Raw genomic sequence first — 19980 nt, forward strand, 5'->3', positions numbered from 1 at the left:
GCATGCTGCTGCTGCCTCAGTCTTTGCCTCATCTCTCTTGCTAAACTCAGCTAAACCTCACTCCAGTCCCAAGAACATCTCATAGCCCAATTTCAGAAGGACAACATTTGTAATTTGAGGTTTTCAGGTCAACTGTATACTGTATAAACCTTTTGCTCTGCACCATTACTGAAAACCTAGTGAGGAAAATGTGTACAGTGCAGCTGTATTTAAAAACTTTACTATTCCCTATATTATATTTAATTAAATTCCTTGAGATGTGGGATTCCTCTTTTCAGGTGAAATTATGGCAGGGCAGAACTTTTGGATGGCCCTCCTTATCTTCCCCCAGTGCTGATCCATTTTCATAGGTTGAGGCTAATTGCATATGCAAGGCAGGGTTACTGCCACAGAGAGGGGCTCTTCTAGTGTGAGTCAAGAAACTTCAGAAGAGTTGGAGAGACCTTTTAAAGAGTGTTATGACCAAGGCGGGAGGAATGCACTGTTAATTCAGTCCCACCATTCCACAGGTCATAGCATATTAGTAAAGTTTCCCACCTACCGGAAAATAGCCAAATTAAACACTCTATTTGTCCCCCCTGAATAGAGCACACCAAACCAGGTTTCTTTAAACAACAACACAATTAACTATTTATTAATAAACTAATTTTTAAACAATAATGAGGTAACTATATGTGAAAGGATTCTTTACAAACTTTTTATTCTTCCTAACCCTCTTGCACATACACATACATTCAAAAAATGGTTAACAGGGGAAAAAGGCTTTTCTCTTTACAACTGTTTCTTAGGAATAATAAAATAACTGCGTTGTAACGTTCCAGTAGGATATTTCCGGGGTGGTGAGGTGTCCCAGAGACGAATAGTCGGATACATTTGAAGTCTCTCCAGGTGAGGTTGATGAACAGTCTGTGATGGGTAGGCGTTCACGGCACTTCGTCTGCAGTAGGCGTCATATAGATCTTTCAGAAACGGGTGTTGCAACAAATCTACTTGTGTTTGACATAGCAGTCTATCGATTAGAAGTTTTCTTGAGCTTTCAGGATCTCCAAAAACATTAGAGGCAACAGGAATCACTCCTAAGGCAGAGATTTTTCAGAGACCGGAGGCAATAGCAATCTGCTATCTTTAAAATGCAGCAAATGAGCCTTTCTCCACAGAGAGCAGCAACTCTTTTCCTGGGTCTTTCCCTCTCTAGGGGTCTTTTTTCTCTCTCTAGGCAGGCCACAGCTACCACCTCAAACATAGAATTTGTTTTTACAAGAGTCGCAAAGCTTCTTTTTCAGGGAGAGGTCTTTTTCTCTGGTTTGCAAAAAAAAAAGTTCCCAGCCAGTTTGTTCTGCCTCCTACCTGTCCAGCTTACTGGTCTCCACAATGTAAAAATGAAACTGAAACTTGAATAATCAAGTCATGTGACCTGCCATTTCCCTTGCTGCTGTTTGGAACAGGTGTCTTGCATTCTGTCCCACTCAGTTCAAACACCAAATTTCAGCATTCAATATTCACAGAAAATCCTTTTTCTCAGTTTTTAAAAACACACAAATTCTTAACTTTCAATTAAAAAAAACCTCTTGTGACAAGAGGCAAAAGGGCCCCGAAATTCAGAAGGGAGACTCCCAAAAAGGCTTTGGCTGTGACTGCAGCCTTCAGTTGCTAAGTGTCTTGGGATGACTAGAAGAAGAGTAGACCACTCCAAAGTCCCCTCCCTCCAATAGATAAAGATAATCAAATGCTCGACAGGACATAATGTGCAGAAAGGGAAGGATGTTGGGGTTGAATAGTGCAGATGTTAATCTATATTCTGGAATATTATTTGATTATCCTTTGGAAATTGGCATTTGTTTTTTTTAAAACAAAACTTTTTTTAAGGAGGTAAATAAGTGAGTAGAACCTATGACAGTTAGATAGGCAATAGTAGATTATGTGGTTATGTTACTGGACTATTAATCCAGAGGCCTGGACTAGTAATTTAGAAAACGAGTTCAAATTCTGTTGAATGTGAGAATTTAAAAAATCTGGAAGTAATATCAATAAAAGTGATCGTGGAGCTGTCAGATTGTTGTAAAAATCAAACTCTTTCCCTTTTCGGGAAGGAAATCTATGCTTAACTGGTCTGACCTACATGTTAGAAGTGTCCTACAAAATCACTCCATTATAGGGATGGTGATAAATGCTGGCTTTGCTAATGATGCCCACATCTGAGAATGAATTTTTTTTTAAATTGTATTTTGTCTGTAAAAGAATCAGTAGATAAAATTACTAAATTTCTTATGCTTTTAAAAAGTACTCATCATCTCCCATCTTTAATTGGTTCATGGTAGAGCTGTGTTAATTTCTGGGCCTAAGATAAGTCATATTCTCTTTTTTATGTCTACTAATAAAATTTTCTTTACCTCTAACTTGTCTTTATTCCCTGCATTCCTTTGTGTTTCAGCTGCTTCTGTTGTTTGTGTTTGCCTCTTCCACTTCTCTGCCTCCAGCCTGCTTGCTATCTGCTGTGTTTCTCGCTGAGTAGTTTGGTATGTGGAAATTGTGGTGGTTGTTTTGGTCAGTCACAAAATGGTATAAGCAGCCTTATTCAAGGTGATCTTTAGTTCTTCAATTGCTCCTGCCATCAGCTTTCCTGTAATGACGGCTCATGCTTAAAATACAAAAATCAATACCTACTTACTTTATCTCAAAGTTTGAATTGTCAGATCAATGCGATATGGTAGTGTTCAAAAATAAACCAACAGAATGAATGAGGCTATAGTGCTCCATAACACTGTGGTGTATCCATTTAAAAAACAAATCTGTGCTTCAGTAAAGGATTGTGTAAATTCTACTGCTCAAAGGCACATTGTAATTTATTTCTTTTCTTCTCCATCTTTCTAGTTTAAGCAAAGATTTTTAAATGGCAGCGAATTGTTTCACACTTTTGACTTAAAACTGTTTTCCTAAATGAAAGGTAAAGTGTTGTAAGGTTAACATAGTTACAAATAACAATTTGAAGAAGTGCATGATTTTGCCACAATATTTTCTCTTATTATCCAATCTGCCCAATTAGTCTTTTCCACTTGAAGGTATAAATAATCATTGCTTGCACATTCAGCATTCTTTTCTTATTTCAAGTTGTCTGCCTATACATTGAGAGAACTGCATTTGAAAACTGCAATGCTGCATTCAGTCTATTGTCTTTCCACTGTGACCCAGTAGTCGGTATGCCTGAATTATTGTTAACCTGCACCCTACAATGCATCAAATCCCGGTATATTTTATTCAGTATTTTAAAGGTGTAGCAGCCCATTTTAGTGAGGTGATTTATGTTTTTGTCCTTTAAATAAATCAGCAGTAATTCTAATTATAAAAATAATCATTAGAAGACTTGCAAAGCAACTTTATTAATGAAAGGGGCAATTTATTACATTTCATCTTCTGTACTAAATCAAATGTATGGTTGCAGTGAAATTATAAGTTAAAATTGCATTACAGTATTTCTTTACCTGTTGCAGAGTGCTAAGCTTAAAAAAGGGTATGTTTCAGGTTTGTGTAAAAACTGGTTAACGTGATCTGCTGATGTTGATGAGCTTTGCTAAGTGGATGAAAAGCCCATTATTGGGATAAATTCATTACCCTTTTGATTTTCGTTTCTATAAAGCTCAGTGTGTGATATGCCTTGGTCTTACTAGAAGTGGCTACAGAGATACTGTTTGCATTCTTTGCAATCTTCAAAATTCCCTAGATTCTGGAAAGGTCCCAGCAGACTGGAAATGTAATGCCCATATTCAAGAAAGGAGGCAGAGAGAATGCAGGAAACTATAGGCCAGCTACCTTAACATCTGTCATTGGGAAAATGCTGGAATCCATCATTAAGGAAGTAGCAGGAGATTTAGAAAATCATAATACAATCAAGCAGAGTCAACATGGTTTTACGAAAGGGAAATCATGTTTGACAAATTTATTGAGTTCTTTGAGGATGTAACTAGCAAGATGGATAAAGGGGAACCAGTAAATGTAGTGTATTTGGATTTCCAAAAGGCATTCAGTAAGGTGCCACATAAAAGGTTACTACACAAAATAAGAGCTCATGGTGTTGGGAGTAGCATATTAGCATAGATGGAGGATTGGCTAACTAACAGGAACAGAGAGTTGGGATAAATGGGTCATTTTCAGGTAGGAAACTGTAATTAATCTGGTGCCACAGGGTTCAGTGCTGGGACCTCAGCTATTTACGATTTATATTAATGGCTTGGATGAAGGTAGCAAGTGTACTGTAGCCAGATTTACTGATAATACAAAGATAGGTAGGAAAGCAAGTTGTGAGGGGGACACAAAGTCTGCAAAGGGATATAGATGGGTTAAGTGAGTGAACAAAAATTTTACAGATGGAATTTAATGTGGGAAAATGTGAGATTGTCCACTTTGGCAAGATGAAGAGAAAAGCAGAATATTATCTAAATGGAGAAAAACTACAGAATGCTTCGGTGCAGAGGGATCTGGATGTCCTTGTACATGAATCACAAGGTTAGCATGCAGGTACAGCAAGTAGTTAGGAAGGCAAATGGAATGTTGGCCTTTTTATTGCAAGGGGGGTGGAGTATAAAAGTAGGGAAGTCTTGCTACAACTGTACAGAGCATTGGTGAGACCACACCTAGAGTACTGTGTACAGTTTTGGTCACCTTATTTAAGGAAGGATACATTTGTATTGGAGGCAGTTAAGAGAAGGTTCACCAGGTTGATTTCTGGGATGAAGGGGTTATCTTATGAGGAAAGATTGAGCAGGTTGGGCCTGTACTCATTGGAGTTTAGAAGAATGAGAGGTGATCTTACTGAAACATAAGATTCTGAGGGGCTTGACAGGGTAGATGTTGAGAGGATGTTTCCCTTCATGAGGGAATCTAGAACTGGAGGGCACAGTTTCAGAATTATGGTTTTCCCATTTAATATAGAGATGAGGAGGAATTTCTTCTGAGGGTTGTTAATCTTTGGAATTCTCTGTCCCAGAGAGCTGTGGAGGCTGGGTCATTGAAATATTCAAGGCTGAGTTAGACAGATCTTTGATCTACAAGGGAGTCGAGGATTATGGAGGTAGGCAGAAAAGTGGAGTTGAGGCCATAATTAGCCATGATCTTATTGAATAGCCTGCTTCTGCGCTTATTTCTTAAGTTCTTAGCATACAAACTACACATTCTTTTAAGGATAATGTCAACATTCAGTAAATGCTATTTGACCATGGTTTATATATCCAGCAGTCATGAGATCTGGGTGTAGTGATGCTTCGTACACAGTAAAATGTGGTAACCTGACTGAGAAAATGTTAAGGAGAATATTATGGATAAAACACAATCAGTTGTGACTAATTCTAAACCTTTTTTTAAACCAGTGCATTTTGCATTTGTAAACCAAATGCAGTCCTGCATAGGATTAAAGGAGCTGTAAATCATTGTTGAAATCAGTAATTGATTCCAGAACCTGTCTGAACAAATCAGTTTGTTTGTTGATTTGCAGTAATGATTTCATTGGGTTGGCTTCCCCTAATATTGCCAGCATTGCCTTTTTGGATTCTGAATTTCCAGCAGTCAGTTGTGCAGTTTGTAACCAAGATTTTTATTACAAGATCATAATTGACCATAGCTTATAAACCTTTTGAAGGGAAAAAATCTTGCTCCTGATGGAAACAGTTAGGAACTAAGCATTCAAACAATTCCTTCTTTACTGAATATGATTCATTTTACTCTTTATTTTTCCTTTCTCATTGGAGCATTTTGTGATTTGCATCACACGTAGAATTGAAACAAGATGAATGCCACTGCCAAATCAAATACAAATATTGAGCCATTTGCCATGAGATATCTAACTTATATAAATAATATGCTAGTTGCAAGAATCCAATTGTGTAAGGTGCCGATGGTGAGGTTTTCCTGAGAACAGGGGTTAAACGCTGGGCTGGATTTTGTGCTGGAGGCGGAGCTCCTGGCGCCGGGCTGAAAAGGCAGGGGATCCCCGTCTCTGTCTTTTCGCACCCCTGGAGCGACCCTCCAGTCTTTTTAAATCATAGTTTCAGGAGGTGGGATCCCCGTCCCTTTAAAGATGGGGATGCTGGCTCCATGAGCTGCCGGCCAATCAGAGGGCTGGAAGCTTAGCAGTATCGGCAATGCCACCAGAAGCGGTGGCCACTGCCGGTAACTGCAGAGGCCTTGGACCCAGGCCCAGCGCTGGAACCCCGGAGGAGGTAGGCGAGGTGTGGTCCGGGGCTAGTCCGGAAGGCTCTGGCGAGAGGGGGCTGGGGGGTGGTCTCGCAATCCAGGGGGTGGCTGGTCCCGAGGGGTGAATTGGATCCTGGTGGGGAACCTCCATGGGCCATAAATTGCCCACAGAGGAGGGACCACCCATTCAAGTCTGCATGGAGGGCGCATCATGTTACAAGTTTTCTTCGCCGTGTGGCGGAGGCCCCACCCCCACCAACAGTGGCAGGAAGAGGCCCTTAATTGGCTGTTAATAGGCCACTTAAGGGTCTCAATTGGCTTCTGGGTCGGCCTATCCCACCCCGCGAAGATTGCTGGGCGATGGGGATGCAATGGGCCCTCCTCCCCGCCACCCCGCTGCCACCCGTAGCAATACTCAGTCCCCTCCCCCCCGCCTCCAATGCCGCCTCATGGGGCCCACTGAGACCAGGTGCAAGACCAAGCAGGTATGTGAGAATTAATTCTTTTAATTTTAAACCAAGAGAAGAAATAAACTAAAGATTTAGAAATGACAAGACCAGGAGCTATTCTTATGATTTGTATGGCAAGTAAGGTTTGGAATAGCTTGAATCTGCAGAATTTCCAACGTGAATGTACGCACATGAAGCATCAGTACGTTGTGCTGTTTGAGCAAGGAAATAACTGAGCTTGAGGACCAGCTGGCTACAATTGAAACATATTTGTGGAGGAAAGGTTTCTTGAAGACACATTCCAGAAGATGTGCAACCCGCAAATAGAAATGAAGCAGAGGAAGAAAAGTGGGTGACTGCCTGGAGGATGAGGAGATAGGAGGAGCCTTAGAGAAAACACCTATCGGTTTGGAATTATCTAGTAGGTATACCCTCCTGTGTCTTTCCATCCTTGTTCTCTAGGATGAGAGCAAGGATGGAGGTATAGATGAGATTAACCAAGAGTAACACCATGGTATCATGGAGCAAAGGATTGCCCTTGAGGGAAAAATCGAGACAGTAGTTGATAGAATAGGAGAGATGCCGTTGAGTTCTTCTATAACTAGGGGAATAGATGAACTAATTTTCTGGCTATGACCAGGAGTCCCAAATGGTGTCTCCAAAGTCCTAGCATAAAGGATGAAAGGAGACTATTGAATAAGCTTCAGAAAAGAGAGGCGCACTAACACCCACCCTCCTCCTCTAACCAAAAAAAAAGGACTCTACTGTGGTGATAAGGTAAGCTTTTTATTTAAACAGTTCAGTCCGTCGGATTGCTAAGCGTACAAGTTTTGACTTTTTTTTTCGTTTGGTTTTTCAGTAGATTTATTGGGAATCTAGAATAGTGGGAATGGAGGTAAAGGCAGTTGTATGTTCCTCCTGCAGAATGTGGGAGGTAGGGGTCGCCAAGAGTGTCCCTGCTGACTGTATCTGCGGGAAGTGCACCCAACTCCAGCTCCTCGCAGACCGCGTTAGGGAACTGGAGCTGGAGCTGGATGAACTTCGGATCATTCGGGAGGCGGAGGGGATTATTGACAGGAGTTATAGGGAGGCAGTCACACCTCAGGTAAAAGAAGTAGGTAGATGGGTTACCGTCAGGGGAAGGAAAGGGAACCAGCAGGCAGTGCAGGGATCCCCTGTGGCCGTTTCCCTCAACAACAGGTATACCGTTTTGGATACTGTTGGGGGGGACGACTTACCAGGGGTAAACAATGGGGTGCAGGTCTCTGGCACAGAGTCTGTCCCTGTTGCTCAGAAGGGAAAAGGGAAGAGGAGCAGAGCATTAGTCATTGGGGACTCCATAGTTAGGGGAACAGATAGGAGGTTCTGTGGGAACGAGAGAGACTCACGGTTGGTGTGTTGCCTCCCAGGTGCCAGGGTACGTGATGTCTCCGATCGTGTTTTTGGGATCCTTAAGGGGGAGGGGGAGCACCCCCAAGTCGTGGTCCACATAGGCACCAACGACATAGGTAGGAAGAGAGATGGGGATTTAAGGCAGAAATTCAGGGAGCTAGGGTGGAAGCTTAGAGCGAGAACAACCAGAGTTGTTATCTCTCGGTTGTTGCCTGTTCCACGTGCTAGCGAAGAGAGGAATAGGGAGAGAGAGGAGTTGAACACGTGGCTGCAGGGATGGTGTAGGAGGGAGGGTTTTGGTTTCCTGGATAATTGGGGCTCTTTCTGGGGTAGGTGGGACCTCTACAAACAGGATGGTCTTCACCTGAACCAGAGGGGTACCAATATCCTGGGGGGGAGATTTGCTAGTGCTCTTCGGGGGGGTTTAAACTAATTCAGCAGGGGGATGGGAACCTAAATTGTAGTTCCAGTGGCAAACACGAGGGGACATAGCTTTAAGTTGAGGGGTGAAAGATATAGGACAGATGTCAGAGGTAGTTTCTTTACGCAGAGAGTAGTAGGGGCGTGGAACGCCCTGCCTGCAACAGTAGTAGACTCGCCAACTTTAAGGGCATTTAAGTGGTCATTGGATAGACATATGGATGTAAATGGAATAGTGTAGGTCAGATGATCGGCGCAACATCGAGGGCCGAAGGGCCTGTACTGCGCTGTAATATTCTAATTCTAATTCTAAAAAGCGCTTGGGAAGGAACCAATAAGGTAAGGAAGAGTTGGATGTAGGCTTTAGAGAGAGAGTTTGTGGAGTTAGGCTCTAGACTAAAGTGCAAGACTAGAAGGGTGTTAGTTTTATGATTAGTCTTGCTGCCATGTACTGGCTAAGTTAGAGAGAAATAAATTAGCCATGACAGCAAGTAAAAAAGTGAAATAATTTCCATTTATATGGGGATTTCATGACGTTAGGAGTTCCAAATGCTTTATAGCCATTGAAAGACTTTCTTGAAATGTAGTCACTGTTGGTATATAGGAAATGCAGGAGCCAATAGGTGCACAGCAAGCTCCCACAAACAGTAAGAGGTAATGAAAACAAGAAATGCTGGAAATACTCAGCAGTTCTGGCAGCATCCGTGGAGAGAGAAGCAGAGTGAACATTTCAGGTCAGTGACGTTTCATCAGAACTGGCAAAGGTTAGAAATGTAATAGGTTTTAAACAAATAAAGCAGGGCTGGGGCAAGAGATAACAAAAGGCAAGGTGTTGCTAGGACAGGGTCACAGAGCATAACTGATCAGAAGGTCGTGGAGCAAAGGCAAACAGTATGTTAATGGTGTACTGAACGATAAAGCGTTGGTGCAGAGAGGATGTTAATTGACAGAAAAATGAACAGCCCTGACCCTCCAAACCCCGCCTCTCGTAAGATCAACCGGAAGCAGGAACTCATCTGCCCACTGATCTGGTACACTCCCCCCATTCTATCTCCTTCCCGGTCCCACCTTCAAGCCCGCCTCCACCCGGAATCACTGCTATGTCGGCAAATGTAGCAGCTAGCTTTGTACAGCAAAGTCCCACAAACAGCATGTGATTAATGACTGGTTAGCCACCTTCTAAATGGTGTTGTTTGAGGGATGAATGTTGTCCAGGACACCATGAGAAATGTTCTTCAAGTCGTGCTGTGGGAAGAAGCAGACAGGGCCTCGATTTAGTGTCTCCTTTGAAAGACATGTACCTCCAACATTGCAGCACTCCCTCAGTATTGCACAAAGGTGGCAGCTTAAATTATGTGCTCATGACCTGGAGTCAGACTTGAACCCATGACTATTTGACTCAAATGCAATAAGAAATGGGAGCAGGAGTAGACCATATGGCCCCTTGAGCCTTCTCTGCTTTTCAGTATGATCATGGCTGATCTTCTGCCTCAATTCCACTTTCTCGTCTACTCCCCATATCCCTTGATTTCCTGAGATATCAAACATTCCCTGAGAAATCTCAGCCTTGAATATATTGGGGGTAGGCGGTGGCGTAGTGGTATTATCACTGGACTGGTAACCCAGAGACCCAGGGTATTTCTCTGGGGACATGGGTTCGAATCCCACCACAGCAGAAGGTGGAATTTGAAATTGGGACGCCGCAGTGGTTAGCACCGCAGCCTCACAGCTCCAGAGACCCGGGTTCAATTCTGGGTACTGCCTGTGCGGAGTTTGCAAGTTCTCCCTGTGACCATGTGGGTTTTCACCGAGTGCTCCGGTTTCCTCCCACCGCCAAAGACTTGCAGGTGATGGGTAAATTGGCCATTGTAAATTGCCCCTAGTATAGGTAGGTGGTAGGGAATATGGGATTACTGTAGGGTTAGTATAAATGGGTGGTTCTTGGTCGGCACAGACTCGGTGGGCCGAAGGGCCTGTTTCAGTGCTGTATCCCTAAATAAGTAAATAAAATAAATATTCAATAATGAAGTTAGGGACCTCTAAATGCAACTGTAAATAACTTAGAAACTTTAAAAAATTGGACATTGTTTCTATTTGTCAAAAGGATTTTATTCAAAGCCATAAATTGTCAAAATGCATTCGGACATTTGTCTAATGTGATGAAAATAACTGCTTTTCTGACAAAAATGGTTTATCAAGCATTTTTGTTTAAAATACTTTGTGACTTCCACATCAGGCACTGGGATGCTTTTGAAAATGAGTACAGTAGAACCTGTGTTTAGTTGGGAATTGAATAATAATTCTAGTTTGACTGTGTATTACAGTCTTGTTTACACTTCGCTAGTTGGTAGTGTCTTGTCTTGAGGCCCATCCAGGGAGCTAATGTCCCTGTCCTCAAAAGTGTTGGGGCATTCTATGTTGGGGTGGGGGTGATTGTGCTCTGGATTAATGAGGTGCAAAACTACTCTTCGATTTGCTTGCCCCAATGATGGATAAAGGCTTTCTGATCACTATTGTAAAGAGTAACTTCAGAGTTTTCCCATTTACCCCTTCTCAGAGAAACATTTCTTCAACAAACTTGTGCAACATCCTTGCAGGGTTCTGATGAGATGTGCAATCTAATTAGGGACCTGGTTATATGTTTCAATAAATAATAGTAATCTGCATGAAGAAAATATTGTAATCTAACTATTTTGATTTTTATCGTCACTATTTTATGCAGGTTGTAATAGTGATTTTTAGTTTTCTTTACTTCTACATTTGTGCAAAAAATTGTGATTTGTTGCTGTCTGCCAGCCACATTTTGCAGCCTGACTGCAACAATAGAATTAGTACTTGATGTGCTATTGAGTCCAGTGAACCAGTGATGTCCTTCAGGCCAAAATGGTGGTCTCTGTCTCATGGGTGATATACTATTTGCTTAAATTTGGCTGATGCTATTTTATGTTTGTGTTGTCTGGACTAAAGAACAGCAAGGTCTTTGACTGCAATAAATCTAGTCCACATAAAATCAGTGAATGGATTTGAATCATTTCACTGAAGTTTGCATTTGTCAAAGAGGATGTGTTTTGTCAAGTGTGTGCTGATATTTCTTTTTAAAAAAACCTCTGTTGAATGTTTACTCTCTGGAAATGTTAGGGCATTCTATGTTGGGGTGGGGGTGGGCACAGATTGTGCTCTGGATGAATGAGGTACAAAACCAGTCTTCCATTAGCTTGCCCCAATAATTGATTAATTAAATAATTAATTATTTAGCGTGTTTAATTTATAGGTGGAATAAAAGTAGGAAAAAAATATATAATTTCACATTCCTTTCTGATAACTACATATTTTGTTGCAGGTCGTTTTGATGAGACTGTGATTGAAGAGAGAAGACAATGCGCTGAAGATCTCTTGCAGTTCTCTGCTAATATCCCAGCCTTGTACAATAGTAAACAGCTTGAAGATTTCTTTAAGGTATATACCATTTATGCTGTATTTTTGCAAATGTAGTGTTGGACAAAGCAGTCTGAAACTTGATGTATATCGTAAAAATGCTGTTGATAATGAGAAATCTTGGAGGTGGGTTTTAAGGAGGGTCTCAAAGTAGAGAAACAAGGTGAAGAGGCAAGGGGTTTAGGGAGGAAATGTCAGAGAATGGGACCCAGGTAGCTGATGGCATAGTGGCCAGTGGTAAGTTAAAAGGTGGTGGGGGACAAGAAGGAGCACAAATGGCTAGAGTCAGAGAAAGAGCGTGTTGATGACTGTGGTTGTAGGACTGCAGTAATCAGTTGTAAGGATTACTAATGTGTACAATGTGATGACAGTCATTGAAAACCATCAGCTATATCTATCATGAAGGGCAGTTACTGAAATCACTTCACAGTTGTCTGAAATGACAGCTCTCTCCCTCATGATTGTTTTGTTGTGTTCAGTGTCAACTTGGAGAAATGAATGGCTTTAATGTTTGATCTTGATTTTAAAGTAGTCCATTTTCTTTCTCTGTTGATTACACTCCAACTTTTGATCACAATGTCAGTATGCAGCAAATCAGGACTGCAAACCATCTGTTCTTTTAGTGTGACTGCAGATCAAGTGTGCCCTCTGGTCCTGTAGGATGTTGCAGGCTGGTACTTAGCAACTGTGTGGTAACTTCAGTTTCAGCAAAGGTAAACAATGCTACTGATAATTTGAGCTGTAAAATGGTAGGGCCTTTTATTAATATTTAGCTGTCAATTGTGGCACTTAATGTCCTTTTTAGTGTTCTAGCAGTGACATCAACCAGAAAAGATCAGTTCAAGCCATGCAATTTTAGAACAACGTTTTATTCTGTTACCTTTTGTTCTTATAATGGGTCACTTTAAAGACCACACTAGATTTATGGGCTCAAGTGCATTTGGAATGCTTCCTCAATCTTAGACTGCAAGAAGCAAACTGGGAGCTGTTGTTTTGAAAAGAATGCCGATGCGATGTATTTTATCTGGTTTTTATGTCCTAATTGTCTTCTCTATTTTTAAATAGGAGAATCTGCAGCAGGTATTAATGCTTCTGTTTAAAGACCAACATTAATTTGGGTCTTATTTTGACCCCTGAAACTCCAACTTTGGAAATGTGAAAATCCAGGCATTGCCTGCTGAACCCCCAGTATTGATCTCCATGCCATTCCACCTTCTCGAATTTTAGAATAGTCTACTCCTGTTGTTGAAAAGATTCAATTGTTCAGTTCTATGAATTAAAGCAATTTTAATAAAAATTCACAGGCTTTTTTGTAAGATTTCAATTCCAGTGAGCAGAATTCAAATTAAGAAACTTTGAAATAAGAAATAAACTGCAAACAAGTAGGTGCAGAAGCATTTCAGCCAAGGCTATACCTTATTGGTTGACAATTTGCTAGCAGATCCAGGGGAAGGAATGCTGTAACATTTTGTTAGACTGGAGTCAAAAAGATTTTTGTTTGCTGCACATTGGGACTAAAGACTAGCTGTTCAGATTGTAATGGGTCCTTTGAAGTGAAGAAAGAATCCTATTTTATGAGGCAGGTGGCAGGGCACTGAAAACATAATATAATGAAAGTTCTTCCCCATTCTAGTTTGTATGCAGCCAGCAGCAGTGCTGTGGTTATGTCCTGCGTAGCCTACGTTTGAGTAAGAAAAAGTATTGTACTGAATCTGAAGTGTTTACGCGGGTGATGTATTGATAGTCTTTGTACTCCTAACTCTTGAAATTACTATTAAAACATACATTGTGCCAGATATACCCTGAGTTTTTTTTTGTGTATGTTTTAACCCTGTTTAAAAGGATTCACCACTATAACAGATAAGCTCAGGAATATTCAGAAATTTGCATTAGAATTGATCTTGGATGGATTTTATCCAAAGCTGCTTTACATTGTGGGGAGGAGGAGAATGTGTTCTACTCACTAAAATTAATGCTGTTGCACTCCAGCTGGAATATAAATAAGGTCCTAGCAGTGAAAGAACAGTGCTGTTTAACTCAGTAGCACTCGGTATTTCAAGGTACACATGGGGGTGAATTAGTTACATGCTTCATAATCTATTACGTTATAGTATAGGAAGTCGAACATTTGAGTCCGTTAATTTACAGCTGAGATGTCTAGTTCAAGTCTTGTACTAAGCATTGTGGTTGATCTGAAAGGTATGACTTAATTTTCATTTCATGTTGAGTACTAATTTGTGATTGTTTTGCTTATTGAATGCAGTACAGTATTTGTGCGTTATGTTGTAATCTTGGATTAGTATAATGATGTACAAGTTTAGTGGATAGAATGATACCATGCTGCATTTAAGAATTCTTTAATATATACTTGATGTGTGGTGAATGTTAAAGTTAAGTGGTCTGTTTAAAAGCATTCCTGTATGTCTTACCTGCAAATTGGAGAGGCTTGTCAGGGAACAGTTTCATAGTTATTGCGAAATTTAATTCCTGTGGAATGAGGTATAGGAACATAGGAAGATAGGAACAGGAGTAGGCCATTCAGCCCCTTGAGCCTGTCCCGCCATTCAATGAGATCATGGCTGATCCGTGGCTTAACTCCATATACCTGCCTTTGGCCCATATCCCTTAATATCTTTGCTTAACAAAAATCTCTCTATCTCAGATTTAAAATTAACAACTGTTCTAGCTTCAACTGCTGTTTGTGGGAGCGAGTTCCAAACCTCTACCACCCTTTGCGTGAAGAAGTGCTTCCTAACATCTCTCCTGAATGGTCTGGTCCTAATTTTTAGACTATGCCCCCTAGTTTTAGAATCTCCAACCAGTGGAAATAGTTTATCTTTATCTAGCCTGTCTTTTCCTGTTAATATCTTGAAGACCGATCAGATCACCCCTTAACCTTCTAAATTCTAGCGAAAACAGGCCTAATTTGTGTAATCTCTCCTCGTAACTTAACCCCTGTAGTCCAGGTATCATTCTTGTAAACCTACGTTGCACTCCCTCCCTCCAAGGCCAATATATCCTTCCTAAGGTGTGGTGCCCAGAACTACTCGCAGTACTCCAAGTGGGGTCTAACCAGGGTTTTGTACAGCTGCAGCATGACCTCTGTGTCTTTATACTCCAATCCTTTAGATATAAAGGCTAACATTCCATTAGCCTTTTTGATTATTTTCTGCACTTGCTCGTGACATTTATAAAGATCTATGCACCTGAACCCCCAAGTCTCTTTGGACATCCACTGTACTTTACCTCATCCCATTTAGAAAGTACCCTGCTCTATCCTTTTTTGGTCCAAAATGGATAATCTCACACTTGCCCGCATTGAAATCCTTCTGTCACAGTTTTGTCTACTCACCTAGTCTGTCAATATCTCTTTGCAATTTTATGCTATCATCTAGACTGTCTACAATGCCGCCTAACTTTGTATCATCAGCAAATTTGGATATATGACTTACTATGCCATCATCCAAGTCGTTAATGAATAATGTGAATAATTGAGCCCCAACACAGATCCCTGCAGGGGCACCACTAGTCACATCCTGCCAATCAGAGTACTTACCCATTATCCCCACACTCTGTCGCCTACCACTCAACCAACTTCCTAACCATGTCAATAATTTTCCCTCAACTCCATGGGCTTCTACCTTAGTTAACAGTCTCTTATGTGGGACTTTATCAAGTGCCTTCTGGAAGTCCATATAAATAACAACCATAGACATTCCCCTGTCCAGTACCTTAGTCACCGCTTCAAAAAACTCAGTGACATTTGTCAGGCATGACCTTCCCGTCATGAATCAATGCTGGCTGTCCCTGATTAACTGAAATTTTTCTATGTGTTCAGTCACCCTATCCTTGACTATAGTCTCCAGCAACTTGCCCACCACAGATGTCAGGCTAACTAGTTTGTTTTTTTCCTAACTGGTCTAATTGGTTCCCCCTTTCACCCTTCTTAAAAAGTGGAGTGACATGTGCAACTTTCCAATCCAGAGGGACCACTCCTGAATCTAGGGAACTCTGAAAGACTATAGTTAGGGCATCTACAATGTGCTCCCCTACTTCCTTTAACACCCTCGGATGGAAACCGTCAGGTCCTGGGGATTTCTCACTCTTTAGTTCCATTAATTTCCTTGTTACTGATGTTTTACTTAAGTTAATTGTATTAAGTCCCTGTCCCCTATCGGCTATTAATTTTTTTCGGGACTTCTGGCAAGTTATCCTCCTTTTCAACTGTAAATGCTGAGGCAAAGTAATTGTTCAACATGTCTGCCATTTCCCCATTACCAATGACAGTATCTCCATTTTCAGCTTTTAGTGGGCCGACATTGCTGTTGACCACCCGCTTTCCCTTTATGTAATTATAAAATTTCTTTTTATTGATTTTGATGTCCCTTGCAAGTTTCCTTTCATAATCTCTTTTAGTAGCTCTTATTAGCTGCTTTGTGACCCTTTGCTGGTCTTTGTATCGATCCCATTTGGCCAGATCTGTGCTGCGTTTTGCATTTTTCTAAGCCCTTTTTGTTTTATGCTATCCCTTATCTCTTTAGTTGTCCATGGCTGTTTTTTCTGTGAAGTGGAGCTTTTTCCTCTTGGGTATATACTCGCTCTGTATTTTGTTAAATGTTTCTTTAAATATTCTCCACTGTTCCTCAGTCGTTTGACCCATTAACAGATCTACCCAGTTTACCGTAGACAGTCTCTGTCTCATCCTGGTAAAGTCAGCCTTACCCAAGTCTAAAATTTCTAGTAGCTGATTCGTGCTTTTTACTTTCAAATGCTACCTTGAATTCGATCATGTTGTGATCACTATTTGATCACGCACAGTTAGGCTACTAATTAAATTTGGCTCATTACTCATAACTAAATCTAATATTGCCTGTCCCCTTGTTACATCTAGGACATATTGCTGTAGGAAACTATCCCGGACACATTCCAGAAATTTACTATCTTTCTGACAGGTGCTAGTCTGCCTCTCCCAGTCTATGTGTAAGTTAAAATCTCCCATTAATACTACTCTGCCTTTGTTACACACTTGCCTAATTTGTGCATTTATACAATCTAACACCTCAGAACTGCTACCAAGGGGTCTATACACAACACCTATTACAGTTTTAGATCCTTTTTCTGTTCCTCAGTTCCACCCATAAGGTCTCCACTGGATGCTTTTCCCTCATTGTATCCTTCCTCACCAATGAGGTGATATTATTTCTTATCAGTAAGGCTACTGCACTCCCTCTGCCATTTTCCCTGTCCCTCCTGTAAACTTTATAACCAGGTATATTTAGTCCCCAGTCCCGACCATCCTGCAGCCACGTCTCTGCAATGGCCACCACATCATAATCTTCTATTTGAATTTGCGTCTGCAGCTCATCTAGTTTATTCCTTACACTCTTATTTGGGCTATACCCCCTAACCTGTCTGTCAGCACTGATGCTTTGTTCACCTGTTTATTCTCTCTTCTGATTTAACCAGTATACTTCTTGCAGTTTGGTAACAATCAGCCTCATCACTAACCTGCACTCCTACCTTCTCCTTTAACTTCCTGTTTTTCCATGAATCTAGTCAAGTTGCTACACCACACAGGGCTCTCTGCATGCGAAACACCAGAAGCAGCAAGAGAACAAAGCAAATCTTTGTGGCCAGATCCCCATCCTCAACCATAGTGGAGCCCAGCACCTGAGTCCCAGAGACAAAAGTGAACCATTTGTAAGTGTCTTCAGCCATGAGAGCTCAGTGTGTGATCCTACTCGACTGCCTGCCAAGGTCCCCACCATCACAGATACCTGTGTCCAGCTACTGTGTACAGCAAAGGCTGTGGACCCTGGCAACATCCCATGCAAAATGCTGAAGACCTGTGCACCAGAACTAGCTGCATTCCTCGCCAACCTGCACAAGGGCTAAAATTTCTGAGGTGATGTGTGAATAACTGCTGTTGTTGTCAATGTAGTATTTCACTAAGTTTGGCACCAAGGAACCCTAGCAAAACAAGTTCAGAGAGAAAACCCTCAAGTCCTATCTGGTTTAAAAAAAAAAAGATGGCTCTGGTTCTTGGAAGCCAGTCATCACATCCTCAGGATATAAACATAAGTGCAAGAGTCTCTCAGATAAACATATTCAGCTTTTTTTATTCGTTCATGGGATGTGACCACTGCTGGCAAAGCCAGCATTTGTTGCCCATCTCTAATTGCCCTTGAGATGGTGGTGGTGAGCCGCCGCCTTGAACAGCTGCAATCCATGTAGTGTAGGTATACCCACAGTGCTGTTAGGGAGTGAGTTCCAGGTTTTGGACCCAGTGACAGTGAAGGAATGGTGATATAGTTCCAAGTCAGGATGGTATGTGGTTTGGAGGGGGACTTGGAGGTGGTGGTGTTCTAATGAGTCTGCTGCCCATCTCCGGGGGAGGCCGAGATGGATCATCCACTTGGTACTTCTGGTTGAAAATGGTCGAAAATATTTCAGCCTTGTCTTTTGCTCTGACATGCTCGGCTTTCCCATCATTGAGTAGGGGATGTTTGTGGAGCCTTCTCCTCCGCTTAATTGTTTAACTGTCCTCCACCATTCATGACTTGGTGGCAGAACTATAGAGCTTTGATCTGATCCGTTGGTTGTGGGATCACTTTGGTGTGTCTATTGGCTGCTGTTTCCATTGTTTAGCATGTATGTACTCCTGTGTTGTAGCTTCACCAGGTTGGCACCTCATTTTTAGGTGCCTGGTGCAACTGCTGCCAGGCTCTCGTGCATTCCTCATTGAACCAGAGTTGATCCCTAGCTTGATGGTAATGGTAGAATGAGGGATGTGCCAGGCCATGCAGTTACAAATTGTGGTTGAATACAATTCTGCTGATAATGATGGCCAACAACGCCTCAGGGATTCCCAATTTTGAGCTGCTAGATCTTTTCTGAATCTATCCCATTTAGCACAACAGGATGGAGGGTGTTCTCAGTGTGAAGACAGGACTTCATCTTCACAGAGACTGTGTGGTGGTCACTCCTACCAATCTGTCATGGACAGATGCATCTGTGACTGCTTGATTGGTGACGGCAAGGTCAAGCAGGTTTTCCCTCTTGTTGATTCTCTCACCACCTGTCGCAGGCCCAGTCTGGCAGATATGTCCTTCAGGTCTTGGCCAGCTCAATCAGTAGTGGTCCTGCTGAGCCACCGTTGGTGATGGACATTGAAGCTCCCCACCCAGAGTATATCCTGTGCCCTTGCTACCATCATTGCTTCTTCCAAGTGGTCAACATAGAGGAGTACAGATTCATCAGCTGAGGGAGGACAGTAGGTGGTAATTAGCAGGAGGTTTCTTTGCCCATGTTTGACATGATGCCCTGAGACTTTATAGGACCGGGAGTCAATGTTGAAGACTCTCAGGGCCTTTCCCTCCTGACTGTACACTACTGTGCCGCCACCTCTAGTGGGTCTGTTCTGTAGGTGGGACAGGCTGCAAGGTATGATTTGGTGAGTATGACTATGTCAGGCTGTTGCTTGACTAGTCTGTGAGACAGCTGTTCCAAATTTGGCATCAGGCCTCGGATATTAGTAAGGAGGACTTTTCAGGGTTGACTGGGGTGGGGGAGGTGTGCATTTGCCAATTCCGGTGCCTAGGTCGATGCTGGGTGGTCTGTCTGGTTTTATTTTTTGACTTTTCTGTAGTAGTTTGATCCAACTTTGTGGCTTGCTAGGCTGTTTCAGAGGGCAGTTAAGATTCAACCACATTGCTGTGGGTCTGGAGTTACATGTAGGCCGGACTGGGTAAGAACGGCAGATTTCCTTCCCTAAAGGACATCAATGAACCAGATGGGTTTTTACCACAATCTGGCAGTTTCATGGCCACCATTACTAAGACTAGCTTTTTATTCCAGATTTATTACTTAATTGAATTTAAATTTCCCCAGCTGTTGTGGTGGGATTTGAACTCATTTCTCTGGAACATTAAACTGGGTGTCTGGATTACTAGTCCAGTAACATTACCTCTATATTACCCCACCAACAACATCTTAACTGGGCCAACCATACCAACAAAGTGGTTGCAAGAATAGGGCAGCGACAAGTGCACTGTGACAAGTGGCTCACCTGACCCCTCAAGGCTCCTCTACCATTCATAAG

General features: G+C 41.9%; 1 protein-coding gene across 3 annotated transcripts in view; it reads left to right on the forward strand.

The window, feature by feature from the left end:
* The window catches only part of rps6kc1 (ribosomal protein S6 kinase polypeptide 1), a 195065-nt gene that overhangs the window by 26847 nt on the left and 148238 nt on the right, over nt 1–19980 (forward strand). For all 3 annotated transcript variants that reach the window (XM_068045018.1, XM_068045016.1, XM_068045017.1), the window contains one exon: nt 11785–11900. In XM_068045018.1, coding sequence (XP_067901119.1) covers nt 11785–11900 — 116 coding nt within the window. The remainder of the gene's footprint in view (nt 1–11784; nt 11901–19980) is intronic.

The sequence above is a fragment of the Heterodontus francisci genome, chromosome 13, assembly GCF_036365525.1.
Source record: "Heterodontus francisci isolate sHetFra1 chromosome 13, sHetFra1.hap1, whole genome shotgun sequence".
Lineage (NCBI taxonomy): Eukaryota > Metazoa > Chordata > Chondrichthyes > Heterodontiformes > Heterodontidae > Heterodontus > Heterodontus francisci.